This window comes from Cuculus canorus, chromosome 10, assembly GCF_017976375.1.
Source record: "Cuculus canorus isolate bCucCan1 chromosome 10, bCucCan1.pri, whole genome shotgun sequence".
Taxonomy (NCBI): Eukaryota; Metazoa; Chordata; class Aves; order Cuculiformes; family Cuculidae; genus Cuculus; species Cuculus canorus.
The window spans coordinates 8,064,537-8,079,117 of record NC_071410.1 but is presented as its reverse complement, the minus strand read 5'-3'; the positions used below and the strand labels follow the sequence as shown (position 1 = coordinate 8,079,117).

The following is a 14,581-nucleotide window of genomic DNA, read 5'->3' as shown; positions in this document are numbered from 1 at the left end:
ATAGCATTAAGAAAAGATTATTTATGTAGACAAATTAATACCTGCTTCAAATCAACAGCCTTCACCTCAACTCTGCAACCTTTCAAAATAAATTTACAGTGCTGGCTTAAGGTAGGGAACCCCAAGGAGATCCATGTAAGACGCTCAGACCTACTGTCTCTTTTGTACTTTCAACAGCAGAGAAAGTATTAACCTTAAGAGGTGTTGGGGTTGAAAATTTTATTATATTTATTTGTTCTGCATCTCCCTAATTGTTTTTGTTTGTGGTAGAAAGCATGAACAGACTGACTTAAATCAATCTTCTCTACATTCATGATTAAAATATCTACAAGAGGTGGATGTACTATGCAGATTTTCAAGCAGGGAAAAAGTAACAGACAGGAAAAGTAATAGTATATAGATATAGCCCTCGACAGAAACTTTTTTTCCCCAATCTGCCCTGAGCCTCAGCCTCCTTGAAAAAAGCATTTTAATAGCATGTTCTAGGGGTGAAGTTTTTGAACAGACAAATAGTGGAAATAATAAAGCTCTAACACACACCATTGCTGACAAATTAAATATTGAAGCAAAGCTTGGGATGGAAACTGCCTACTGCCACAATATTATTGTAGTCACTCTTCTGCATTGCTGTTTACATACCAGGAACAACACTGGTGCATAAGCTTACATTTAAATGCATGCCTGGAGGCATAGTTTCCAAAAGCAGATTAACAACAGTAGAACTCTGTGTCTTGAGGACTGCAGAGCTCCTCTGAAAGCTACCTGGAGGCTCAACAACACCTCTGGAGCTCAGGTTCATATTTTCTTTGTAGCCAGGTCTGCTGCGAACTATAGAAGGGATCCAGATCCTCCAGTAAATGCCCACACCCAGCCTAGGTGTAGCTGCTGAGGGGGCACAGAGGAGCGGCTGCATGGAGGAAGGACGATCCATCAGGTAATACATCTAAGGACATGAAATACCAGGGGGGAAAACTACTGCTGTGGAAGTGCCACCAATGCCGTAAAAAAAATGAAAGAAGCTCAAAGGATAGGCAAGGGCAGTAGTGTTGTTATTCAGTCTATAATCACAATGGGCACGGAAGATAAGTTTTCCGTAATTCCAGGAGGTTTTAATGGCAATTAAATAACTTGTCATTATCCTTAATACTATACAGGTGAACAGAACTTTGCCTACGGAAGTGGCGGGGGCCAAGGTCAGTAATTAAAGAAGTTGATAAGAGAAGCCAGCAAAGCCCCACATTTTCAAAGACAATTCCCACAGCATTTTACAGTTTCACATAACAATGGTGTCTAAAACCAATCATATTTACAGGATAACAGTAAATAAACAAACCTATTTCCTTCTGAGTACTTTCTTTGAAACTCAATGCGTACTGATAAGTTTAACAGAGAAACTTTCATTCCAGAACAGCTAAAAAAAATTGTATTCTATTACTTATGGGCAGAGATTCTTACCCAAGATCCCAGATGCAGACTGGCTATCAGAGTCAGGCCGTCTGCAACGCTGTAGTTAAGACTGTCAGCACTTCCATTACTGTCCTGTTCCTCTACCGAACAGCCTTCATCGGTAAAAAATTCGTTGCTCTAGGCCCAGGTTTGACATGAGAGCCTCAGCTGAGCAACACTGGTGTTTTAAAAACAAACTTTAAAAACCCAGTGACCATTCTCTTTTATTGACAACTGCCAGACAATTGGCTTGATTGGCTTGGACTTTTTTGTCTGCATTCCTATAACTCAAAAATATCTCCAGAGCAAAGAAAAAAAATCACTTAAGTATTAAATAATCAGGAGGAGTTATGTTTAAATGAGTACCTAACAATATATGGCTCTAATGAATTCAAACAGATCTATCAAATATGAAAGCACTGACTGATTTTGCAATGCTCAGTAATCTTTTTATTTTAAAGGAAGTCAAATAATGTTCTGTTTTAGCAGACGATGGGCAGATTACAGCTCTATTGCCATGGCTTGTGTTGTCTTTAATGGCACTCCATCTATTTGCCCTCTCACAAATACATTCTCTGCAGACAGATCAAGGTCTCAATATTCGATAATATAATTGACAGTCATGTTCCTTCACTGTATACATAGACATCTTCAAGAAGAAGTGCATTTTTATTGTTGTGCCAATAGAAGAAGGATGCAGGAGGACAAATACTTATTCTTTCAGGTTGTACAGCAATGCACATTGTGTGTGCTTGCAAAACGTGGCATACAGTCTGTAAGGGCAATGTTTCTGTTCTGCCTTAGCACCTATAAGCATGGCAGGTTTGCTGGTGCAAAACATATTGGATGCTTTTGCTCACAGCCGTATATGTCAGCAGATCTTCAGAGATCACATAAGCTCACACTACATGTAAGTCTTGTTTCTCACTGCCTTGGAAATGCCAGCTGGGCTTAGAGTTGAGCTGGATTTTCTCTCTTTTATACATCATTATCACCTGTAATTTGAATTCTCTATCTCACCTGACCTCAAATTAAACCTAGAGTTACATCTCTGCTCCTTTGCTGTTCCAGAAAGAGTTGACAGATTCTGACTGATGGGAGAAGAACCTGCTCTGGGCTCCATGGCAGCAGAAGTAAAGCTCAGCAGAGCTGTTGCCACCATATCCTACCAGCTGGAACTTCCCTGTGGTCCTGGGGCACCAGAAATGCTTGGCAGGCTGCTGTAAAACAGGGATTTTCTGCAGAAAAAGTCTAAGGCATGCAAGTTAAAAGCCAGTGTTCTGCACTGTACCCTGGAGCTTAACGTCTTGCCTGCATCCATCTGCCTAGATGACCAACATCAAAACCTATCCCTCATCCACAGCCTCCTCCTGGTTCCTGCAGCACAAGTCATCCAGCTTTCCAGGGACTTGGTCCCTAAATCCCTCCTAAGCAATGAAGAGATCTTGCACCGCATATGCCAAACTACCCAGGGATGTGAAACCACCCAAGTGTCACCACGCTATTTCACAGCCTGTATTTGTGCGGTGACATGTCTCAGGCAATCACTGAGTAAAGATGGCACATAAAACGGCACGGAAGAGTGCTGCTGGCTGAATGCCACATAGCTCAAAATCCATAAGCCGATACATTTCCACAGTCCCTAGAAAAGTTAAGAGTTACTTACGGTGCAAGTACTACAGTGACCTACATAAACACAGTTGTTTTGTAAACAGGGGTGAAGAATGTCAGGAACAAGCAGCTAACAAGGAAACAGTGGCAGATTTTAATCATCATTGGCTTTAAACAAACTATAACGACATCCCTGCACCTCTGCCTCCATCCGCACTCCTACCTGCATGGAGCAGCTCAATTGCATCTCGACAACAATATCCTCTGCAAAACAAGAGTCATATTACCACAGTCCATTCATCCTTGGCACTCAAATAGAGCAGCAAGATTTTTCAGGACAAGAAAGCCTCAGTTTCTCAGGAGGCTCTGAAATTCATACAATGTGTTACAAAGAGTCAGGTCACTCCTATTAAGTAAGAAATAACCTTATTCCTTGGATTAAATGCAGCCCCAAACTGGCATGAGTTACCAAAAGAGGGAAAAGCAGACTTCCTTTAGTAAATCAGGAAGTAGAGGTACTAAAATGTACCTTCAGAGGTACATTTTAGTGATGTTAAAGGAGACAAGGGACACCTAGAGAGCAGGACCAGCCTTTCAGAACTGCTCAAAGCAAGTACAGCACCCACGGAGCACTGAAGATGCTGAGACATCTCAGCTCCCAATCTCACACCTCAGGTACAAGGCTGATGACGGGATGACTCCAGACCTTTCTACTCTGATCAACATGAAAAGTGGGAAAGCCCTTAACCAAAGCCCAGGCCCCACAAACACTGGTTTCAAATGCTACCAAAAGTTTTTAAAAAATCAGGGATTTTTTGGGGGGAGAAAAGGAGAGAGGACCCAGCAATGTGAGCATTTGAGGTTTGTTAGCTGGGGCTGGGAGACAGGAGTAGGTTGGTTTCAACACGTAGAGCTCACAGTACGCAACGGAGCCTTGTCCTTGCAGTGAGCCAGGCCAACTGCAGAAAACTACTCACGGTTGTTGAGAGCTTTCCTTTGTTCTTCTGCACATAGATGATCGCATCCCGCACCATTGAGAAGAGGTTCAGGAGGACATGCTCCATGTCATAGATGCCACGCATGCCTTTGGTCAGCCCCTCCAGCGACTTGATGTACTCTCGCCAGTGGTTATCGATCTCCACAACACCCGCCAAGCATCCTTGCATCGCCAAGCCACAGTAGCTGGCACAGGGCTTGGTCTGGAGGAGCCCCTGGCAGTGAGAGCAGTACCACATCTTTAGCAGTGCTCGTCCACACTCCTTGCTGAATTTTAAGTGGTCAGTAGTGTTTATCACCTCGATCCCCAGGTTGAGCGCCTGCAGAAAGACTCGTGTAGCCTGCAGTGACTTGGACACCTGTGTCATCATCATCTTCGGGTAGTTACCAAAGACTTTGAGGTCTTTCCTGGCTGCCCGCAGGCATTCAGTCATTTCCACAGAGGGATCAGGGAAGCCGGGATTAATCAAGTGAGAATAAACCAAAGGGAATAAACTGTCAAAAAATTCATTTATCATGTCATTAACATGGATGTCAGAGCCCAATATGTACAACGAGACATCAGTAAAAAGTTCTCCAACAAACTTAAGAGCTCTGGGCCCCATGCTCTGGTAGGTCCTAAACATGCTGTTGGTGAAGTTTCTTGCGTGTCGTACTACAATTTCAAAAGCTTCTGCAAAACAGAACAAAAAAAAAAAGAAGTTATTAGAGAGAAGGAGCTCAGGAACAGGGAGGATAACATTGTACCGCATTACTGCTGCAAAGGCTGGTCCCATCCTGCCTGCTTTGGGTCACATTTCTGCTGGCAGCCACGCCTGCTGCAAAACTCACAGCATCAGTCATTTTCAGGGGAAATGCACATATTCTTTAAACACAAGCTGCTTTTCAAAATGGCAAAAAATACGATCTAGTTAACATTTCAGCTTTTAAAGAAAATATTGATTCAGGAAAAGAACTACTGCAATTTCTTTCTCTCCTTCTTTTATATTGATTTGAAATTAACAGGAATTTTATCTCAAGACTTACTTTAAGAGAAAGATAAATATCTGACAAACTGTACTGCATTTAAAATCAGGAAACAGTAAATGCTGACATTCCATTATGAAAAGGGAAATATTTATAGGAGCTTAATCACAGAGGATATTTGGACTTGACCCCCAGCACCGCCATGCACTAAATGTCTTCAAAGCCATTTGAAAAGCCTCTGCAGTGCTGTAGCTCTCCCAAAAGCACCAGCTGCAGATCCCACGTTTCATCTGCCCTGGACATTAGCTGCTCCATAGTCCAAAGCAACGCTGGGAGCCAGCATCGCAGTGTCCATCTGTGGGTGCACAGCCAGGACCACACTCACACACATCAGGTTGTGCCAAACTATCTCATGAAGCTTGAGTTTTACACAGAGACCATCAATTTGCCAGGGTGTATTTTCCCCTCTCCTTCTTCAAAGACTCCAGGACTTTCTGCCCACATCTCCTTCCCGCAGCAAGCAGGAGAGCCTCCAGCAGCACAGTCACTATGTGGTTATCCCCTAACCACAACCCTCCTCACCAGCCTTCCAAAATATCCATACCCAAGTACATAAAGACAACATACCTACACGCCCCAGTTTGCAAATTAAAGCATTAGAAGCAGTGGCTAACAGTGCAAACTAAGGTAGTTTTCTTCAGCTAACACTCTCGACCAGCCTGTGTCCCATCCTCCAGGGCACTATTCAGAAAATACTAAAAATAATGAACAGCCTCCCAGTTCACAGGTCACTGACACCCCACGATGTAACTGCTCTCAACTGTGTCACTCTGGAAACACAAATCCAGGCTCAATTTGCATGAAAATTATTCATGCTCAATAATTAAAGGGAATGTTTAATTTTTAAAACCATAAGTGTTTTTTTTTTTCCATTTGTTAAGGCTGGGATGCAGCTGAGCACGGCCTGATGCCTCTCCACGGGGGCTCAATATCAACGCTATCACAAGCAACGTCAGGCCTTGTTGCTCACCCTGCATAACCTCCCCTGTTATTCAATAGCTTTTGAGACCATCACATCTCCAGGACTTCCAGCTCTTCCTCCCTGGGTGCACCCTCTGCTGGTCCATCTGGCAGGACAGGGACCCAATGCCATGGGCTGCCACCAACACCGCCATGCAGAAAGCTATGATGTAAGCAATAATCAAAGCCGAAATTACCGATATACTTTTGCAAACAGTGTCTGCACCCCTGGTGCCTGCACACCTCCTAGGTGTGCCACTGAGGCATTTTGTCCCGCACTAGGACTGCCCCAGCAAGCCCACAGCAACCATCTGTATTCCCAGACAACAGCAATCCGTCCAAACACCACAGACCGAGGGATGCAGTGGTGCAAGGACACAGAGCTCCTCTCTCCACATCTCCTTCATCACAACAGTAGGCATCTCGCTCTTCATACCCATACACAACACTGCGAAGCTCTCCAGACACAACGGCACATCCAACACAGAGTAGGGTAAATGTGTGGGCTATGCAAGCAGAGCAAACTCTGGCTGCATTGTCACTAAAAGTTTTAAAACAAAAACTCTTTAAATAGGGCACATGGATTATAAAACTTTTTTTCCTTCTTTATCCTCAAGAGCACCAGAATAGCTTCTTCCTCAAAGAGCACAAAGCACTTTTTGGGCCGGTGTTTTTCTGACAGCACTGCAGATGATGCCAGGATTTTCATGCTGTGCTTCACCATTCGCCTTTAACCTCTTCTCTGCTAGTTGCCTTAGAAAAAGTCATCCCTCTTCCCTTTTCTCACTCCTCTGTGCTTTGCAAGTTACCATCAGAGCCAAGAGACTCTTCGCTGATTAGAAAAATATTCCGTGCTCCTATGCAAACCTCCTACGGCGAGAAATGCTTCAGAAAGGAATTGAGAACAGTGGCATATCAGAAGAGCATGCACACACAGTCCCACTGCTTTAAAGGTCATGACATGCACATAATTTTTATCATAATAACTGGCTAAGAGTGTCTATTTTATGCGCCTTGGAGCCTTTGCATATATCCATTAGAGAGCGCAACAGGGACTACAAAAGCACGTGGAGCCTCCTGCTGCCCTATTAATAGATGCAAGAAATAATAAAACTTTGTAAAATAAAAGAAAAAAGTCTTAGGCATCCAAAATCTCTCATACTCAACTGCCCTAGTAATAGCTTATTCTAAAATATTCCTCACAAAGGGCTGGCTGCAAGAATATTGAAGTCACAGCTGCCAGCAGCAGAAGTGACTCACGGCCAGACCTGGAGTACTTCAAAGAGAAGGAAACTTTGCAGGTCAGTCCCCTGTGCTCCCACGAGCGAGCCTTTAAGGGAAACGGAAGGGATGCTGCATTGCAAACGCAGCACAGGCTTCTGCTCCCTATAAAATCCCACAGTCCAGATTTGCTGCTGGTAAAATCTGCCCTGCTTATAACATGGCATTATTGAAGCTCTTATTGCTGGAGGACAACCAAATCTTTTGTTTCTTCTATTTATTTCAAGGGTATTTTAAAAAATCCACAATTTAAGGCAGCTGGTTTGCAGGTCTAGCTGAACAGAGCAAAATAACTCAGCAGCACTGATAAAGCATAGCATCTGACTTGCACCCAACTTCCACCAGGCAAAAGGTACTCTATGGTAGAGCAAAGTTCACATCTTGCCATCTCCATCACCGTAGCTATGCACACACAGCAGCACTCAATCATGCTAAACGGTTATTTATCTGCTTCTAAAATATTTTCTTATGTGACTGAGGAGCTGAGGGGGGGGAACAAAAAACCCCCACACTTTTCCATGTACTAAAATTTAAGAAGTCCTAATCCATGAGTCTGGCTTGGGGAGATGACAGCCCCAGCTGCCAGGTATCACCGCACCAGAAAGTCAGTCCTGCCCAGAGAGCTCTTAAGCAAGTTACATCTGCAGGTACCTAAGGGTGCTGAACACATGCATAAATTGTACTCCAAAGTCATTTCAGTCAGCACAGGGACAAAAACCTGTGAACAACTTCCCCACGCACAGCACCATAATGCTCTGTCCCAGGATGAACGGTAACAACCACACCACATGGGGTGAAACAAAGGGACTCTATGCGGGATACGAACCAGAACACCGTCAGTAAAGCATCGTATCAGCTGCACTGGTATCGCACAGCTGTTGACTATGTTTGTCAAGGGCAGTTTATCAGGGCTTCCAAAGGGTGTGTGAAAGTTGAAACTCTACTCTAGACCACAGTTACAAGGCACCAGTTGAAAAGCATGGGCTATTACTTATTTTTCCAGCAGGATTTTCCCTGAAGCACCTGGAGAGGAATTGCTGCCCAGTTCCAGCGGCCAGGAGGGGAGCACTAAGCTGCTTTCAAAGTGCAAAAGGGCCCCAGAATGCAGCCTGGGGAGAGCTGCACGGCCACTGCAAACGGGCAATTAGAGAAAAGAAAATAAAATGTAAAAGAGCATAACAGTGCCCCGAGTGGAGATTACTGGCAGGAGAAGGAAATCATTGCTTTCTTGGCTCAGATAATAAGTGTCTGCTGCTTAGCAAACATGTCAGCTTTCCTGAGAAGTCTCGCTCACCCCTGAGCTGCAGCTACTTCAAAGTGATCTATGCCAGGCCAGAGGAACTCTGGATTAACCTGCTGGCTCCCCCAGGCTGTGGGAGGCTCCACCAGAGTCTGGGACTTGATGGGTTTATACAAGAGATTATGCGATGCAGTCGCCTGGACCGCAAGTAGCCATTCCCAGAAGGCATCCCTTCGGAGAGGCAAGAGCCGAAACCCAACAGCAGCTGCAGAGCCAGGGCAGCTACGGAGGCAGCACCCAGCCCCAATTCAGCATTCCCAGGTCTTAGCTCAGCACATGTGGCTTCACAAGCAACTGAAGGTGTTTGGAAAGGTGCTGCTGCCAGGAACAGGGAGATCTGTCCTCCCTCTGCCCCCAACACCAGCTCACCAAAACCCAGCAACACGGCAGCTGTAGGTGCAGCCACACAGAGCAGAAACGCGGGACGTCCAGCCTCCCTGTGCCCCCTCGGCCATGGGGAGATGCGAGCGGGCACACAGCAGCGCCGAGAGGAAAGCACGATCCACCACAACACGCCCTGGGCTGGGTGCCTGCCCCTCTGTTACTGTGCCACCGCAAATACAAGCTGCCCACGCAGAAAGCTGCCGTTCTCCATGCATCACACAGTGCACCGCACGAGTCCTCTTTGGCAAAGGCACACCAAAGACAAGGGAGCTGCACAGCACAACTTGCTGCATTAGCAGCAAATCTTCCATGGTGCATCTTGTAAGGGAACAAAGCGGGGTGGAAGTGCTGGATTGTATGACATTCAGTTACTTCCAGCACACGGACACCAAGAAGTTAAAACAGCACCTACAACCTTGATTTTACCATTTCTTGACTTCTAGGCACACAAACCGTGTAACCATAAAGCTCTTTCCAAGCAGGGAAGCTCCTACCATGGCTGCTCCCACTGCCCATCAGGAGCTGAGTTCCCGGCTCCCATTTGTGCCTCTGCAGGAGATTTTTTTTCCTTAATGACTGGGCAATGGTGTCCCCACATTTAAAGCCTTATTTCGATCACGTAGAGATATGCCTTTGCAGTGGAAGAACTCCAACATGTTTGTTCTTGCACTGCCAAGAGCTAATTAAAAAAAAAAGCCCAGTTTTATTTTTTGGGAGACAGCAGGCAAGTAACCCTAGGCAAGGTCACAGTATCATCATCACACTGGTACCTCCCTACATCCTCCAGGACTTCATGGCAGAGTGGCGAACCCTCACAAACTATCCCAAACTGTAAAATGAACAAGAAACTTGTTTCCGTGCAGCAGAAACCTCCCCAGAGATCAACATGGATCACAAGCATCCAACAGAATTTCCTCCTCTGAAGATGATGATGCACTTTGTGATTCACTACACCCTTCTGGGGATGCTGTGGCTTGGAATTGCTGTGGGCTACAGGCTGCAACACCACACCCAGCACTTCCTTTTCCTGCTCACCAGCTCTACATAGAAAAATGCACTTTAAACACCTTTTGGGTGTGAATGTAACCCTTCTCCCTCAATCTCATCTATGGATGTGAATGTAACCCTTCTCCCTCAATCTCATCTATGGATGCGACTGCTCAAGGGCAGCAAGCGAACCAGCTCCAGAAGCTCAGTGGATTTGCTGAAGTCCCTCTTTCAGGCTCTGCTGGGTCTCCCTGTGTGCCCGAGTTTGGTCCCCAGACACATTGCTGCGTGGGTCCCTATTCACAGGACTTGGCACCAAATTCTCTGTGCAAAGTGCAGCAATAACGGCAGGGGCTGGAGAGCCCCCCAGCCCGGCCAGACTTCACCTACTGAGCTGCCCCAGCCATTCCTGCTCTCTGTCACTTCCCTGATGACAGTAAAACCTCATTTACTGACCGTGAAATGACCTATTGATGCAAATCCCTCTCCCTTCATGTTAGGGGAAATCAGGCACTGGGATCCCTCAGCCCCCAGGAATCATTTCTCCAGGCAGCATGGTGGGAACTTCATCAGTTAATTAACCTGGCCCTAACACAATCGCTGCATCCCCTTCAGGCTCAGGGTTTCCAAACTTTTAAAAGCTCCATACACCTAAAGAACAAAAACGTTCAGCCACAAAGAAACCCCCACCCATGATCGTGGATGGATCTTGAAGTGTTCATGAAGTAAATGCCAAGTTTTGCTTTCTGTAAGCTTGCCAATATCTTTTCTGACATGGCAAATTCTAGGGTACTGCTAGGAAGCAGAGAAAGGAGCCGAAGGCATTTACGTGTGATTGAGCTCTAAAGGAAATACTTTCTTTAATATCTCAAATGAATCAGACAACTTCAGACTCATTGCAACAACCCATGTTCCTGAAAGACACACAAAAGAGCTCACCAAGAGAGAAACAACTGTTTGCAATAACCGCCTGGCTGCCACAGGCACTACTGGTGAGATGAACCGTGAGTCATTTTTCAAACAGCAGGTAATATTTATTTACAGACTTGGAAAAGGTTTGCAATATATTGAGCAGAAAGGAAACAAAATCCAAAAGATTTTCCCCTGGCAGCAATAATAGCAGACTCCAGATTTGTTCCGTTATGATTTATATTACACTGCAAGTTTTTAACAACATTATCTGGAGACAAAAGCTCTTCTAAGCAGCATAATTACTTTTGTCTGTAGCATTACAAAACCCATCAGATGTAGCCACTGCTGCTTTACAGGGTTTGTTTCTCTGAGCACATTTGGGTTTAGAGCTTAGGAAATGCTTTTATTTCAACTACAATACAGACTTTTGGATTACTTTTATAATAATATCACTATAAAAAGTACAGATTCAAGCTCCTGAACTTAGAGCTTTAAAGCATTAATAAAAAAAATTAGAACAATTGAGTTATTCTGTCTTCCAAATTTTAAGCCATCAGGGTTAGCACTTCCTTCCTTTGCTCCATCACCACCAGGCCAAGAGAGGAAAGGTCTTTGTCCGGCCTTTAAATGAGAGGGGGTCCTTCCCAAGCACACTACCCCTGCTCCTGTGGGAGCCAAACCAAAAGTTTCCAAAGCCAGTGCTGCTCACCAATCAAAGCCAAATCATTATGCTCTTGTCAGAAAAGCATCTTCTCCTAATTATCTGCACCTATCAAAACACCAAGTTACAAAGCCATTTATTTTTAATCGTTCAGCTTACCTACTGCCCTGGCATTTTGAAATACACCCCTTGAAATTTCTATTCAAAATACTGTATGCTAGCATCCCACCATACCCACTCAAAACACCCTGAAAATGTGCTCCTATTATATTCTAGGTAATAGGCTGATTGTTATGCAATTAGTCACACTGTGCTTCACCCATTTATTATTTATATCCCATGCACAAAAACTTTAATGCAGACAGTAGAGCCCACCAACGCAAGTTGCTACAAGTCCAGAAGCACGCAGACAAGAAATATTGGTGCGTGCAGCTCTCCACCTTCAAGCAGCCTCTGATGGTGAACACCCTGCCTGGAGGGAGTTCAGGGCAGTGCTCCTTACCCCACGCAGCATCCGCACCTCACAACGCGAGGGTTAGGGATGCTGGAGGGGACCACAGGAAAATAGCTTTTCTTTTGAGGGGCACCAAGATGCCTTGAGAGATCCCTGGAGATCCCAATTTGACGCAGGAAGCTGATACTTCAAGGGAAAAAAAAACCTGAAAAAATCTCACAGCAAACGTCTTTTGAGAATGTCTCCATAGTTAAATCTTTTCTGGGACTTCACGCTTGAACAAGTGGCTGTGACACGTTTGATTAAATATGGGTTGCACATCTATCGTGTAATTTGTTTTCCTGAGCATCAAGAAATATTCTGCTTTGTGCCACGACAGATGTGTGAATGCTTAGGAGGTTCCTGAAAATTTAATAAAGACAAAAGTTAAAAATGCAAACAGTCAGGGCTGGCACGAGGGGTGGATGAACATGATTCTCTATCAAAAACCAAGGGAAGCAGGAGGAATAAGGGCCTGGAGAAACAGGCACAAACCAAGCCCTGGGAGCACAAGTCAGAGAAGCAGATACAGAAGTATGTAAGCAGCTTCTGCAATAAAGAGGGGGCCCTGTCGTGCTGGTAACCCATCAGACAGAAAAAAACCCACCCCTCCCCATGCACCCCATCTCTCCATCCTGGTGCTGAAGGCTACACAATGGTTGGAGTTCAAGTGTCCAGGCTCCTGTCCATCACTGGGCACCAATTTAGGGATGCACCATGCAGTAGAGCTGCTGGGAAGAGGCAAGGCAGAGCCCAGACGCGTGACGCAGGAGTGCCAGGGGACAAAGGGAAGCCTTTGGCTTACAGAGCACCAAACTGCACCCACTATTTGCGTGGGGTGAACACTGCTCCCATAGAAGTGATTTAGGGTGTTTTTATCCTTGTCCAGCCCTCTCCAAGATGCCTGAGAGTTTGCAGTAGAGAGCAGGAAACAAACTGCTACTCCACAGGGCAGGGACTGCTGGGGTCACAGCGGTCTCACCCCAACCCAGCCTCAAGGGAAGGCAGCCGGGAGCGCTGAGCTGGCAGGGCTCGGGGTCAGCCAACCAGGACTTTGCTTTCAGCCACATACAGAAATATGTACACTCCAAACAGTTCATACTTTCCTCTTTCCTTCTAAAGGGGAAAAGTTAATTAAACCAACCCCACAGAACAGAAAATAAATCACTGAAAACGGCACCACCAGCCTTTTGTTATGTTAGAATTATATCAATAATATGCCCAGAACTAATGTCACATCACTGGAGAACTTTCACCTTCATTATTTTTTTCTACCCTAAACATTTACATTCTCTGTATCTATTCTCTCTCATCTCTCCAGTTTGCTGCAGAGATGCCGGTCTCCATCTACAACTCTTATGTCCAGGCAGCAGCCCAGGCAGAGAGCACAACCCAGTCCAGCAGGAATAGCTTCAAAAACCCTGGAAAAGGGGTGTCTCTACCCTAGGTAACCCAGCAGGCAGAGATATCACAGATCCAAGCATTTTACTACCGTAAAGCCACATCTGGGGTGTTTCTGGTTTTGTTTTTAAATGCCAAGTGTATTTCCAAAATGTAGAGGAGAGATAAGGAAAACAGCACTTGGTCCCACTCCACCTCCTCAGCCATATTTTACCCATTGGAACCTCAAACATCCACCTAATGGGGTTATAAAGATAGCACAAATAAAACCATGCCTCTTAAAAGATGAACAACAAGCTATGTTTAAAGCAGAGGGCAAATGATTCCATACAGTCCCTCCCAAATTTACAAGCCAAGCATTTCTAAAGAGCAGAACATCAGTTTGACTAGTTCGTCCACTTATTTTAAACTAAAAGTTATAAGCAATATTTGAAATAAAAAAACCCAAACCCGCATGCCTAGCAAATTCCTTTATTCATGAGAATAAATGAAGATAAAGCAAGCCACTAGGTCGAGTTGAGCTTGTATTCAAAAATTCAAAAAGAAGTCTTTGGAAGTGCATTGGTGTCAGTAACTTTAGAGCAAGGCAGATCTGAGCCGGGCTCCCATTCATTCCAGTGGGCTTTTATCAGCCTGTTAAGTCTCCAACAATGAAGAGCAGACTATTTATTTAAGGAGCAAATTCCTTCCTTCATAATCTTCCCTGGCCAAATTCTCTTTAAAGCTATCTCAACTGTCTGATGAAAAGCAAATGGGAGAAGATCAGTTCTTGATCCTTATGGTAACACGAAGGACTTGCACATTTTTCAGGGCACCTGTCGACTGTTTTTAAGCTACTCCCACCCCTTCATTTCTGATTTCAGCTTCCTCCTACCTGCACTGGCAGAACTTGAGAAAAACATTTGCTTAGTAACACAGAGCAAACAACATCAGTATAACTCTCTTCCCCTAAGAAGCGGCTGATTCCGAGACACAGAACAGTGCCTGGGCTCTCAAAAGCAGTTTAGTGATTTTTGAAGCTGATTTTGTCTGAAGACACCTTAGTGAAAGACAAGGGTTTCCAACGTGTAAATATGACCATGGATCATCTCAGTAGCCGAAGCACAACCAGCCTTTCCGATGG

General features: G+C 44.9%; 1 protein-coding gene across 4 annotated transcripts in view; it reads right to left on the bottom strand.

Moving 5' to 3' along the window:
- GPC3 (glypican 3) overlaps positions 1–14,581 on the bottom strand; it is a 162,105-nt gene that overhangs the window by 83,640 nt on the left and 63,884 nt on the right. For all 4 annotated transcript variants that reach the window (XR_008451522.1, XR_008451523.1, XM_009562508.2 and 1 more), the window contains exon 3: positions 4,035–4,726. Coding sequence is in view for 2 of the 4 variants with exons in the window: in XM_009562508.2 (XP_009560803.2) it covers positions 4,035–4,726 (692 nt within the window). In the remaining 2 variants the exon portion in view is untranslated. The remainder of the gene's footprint in view (positions 1–4,034; positions 4,727–14,581) is intronic.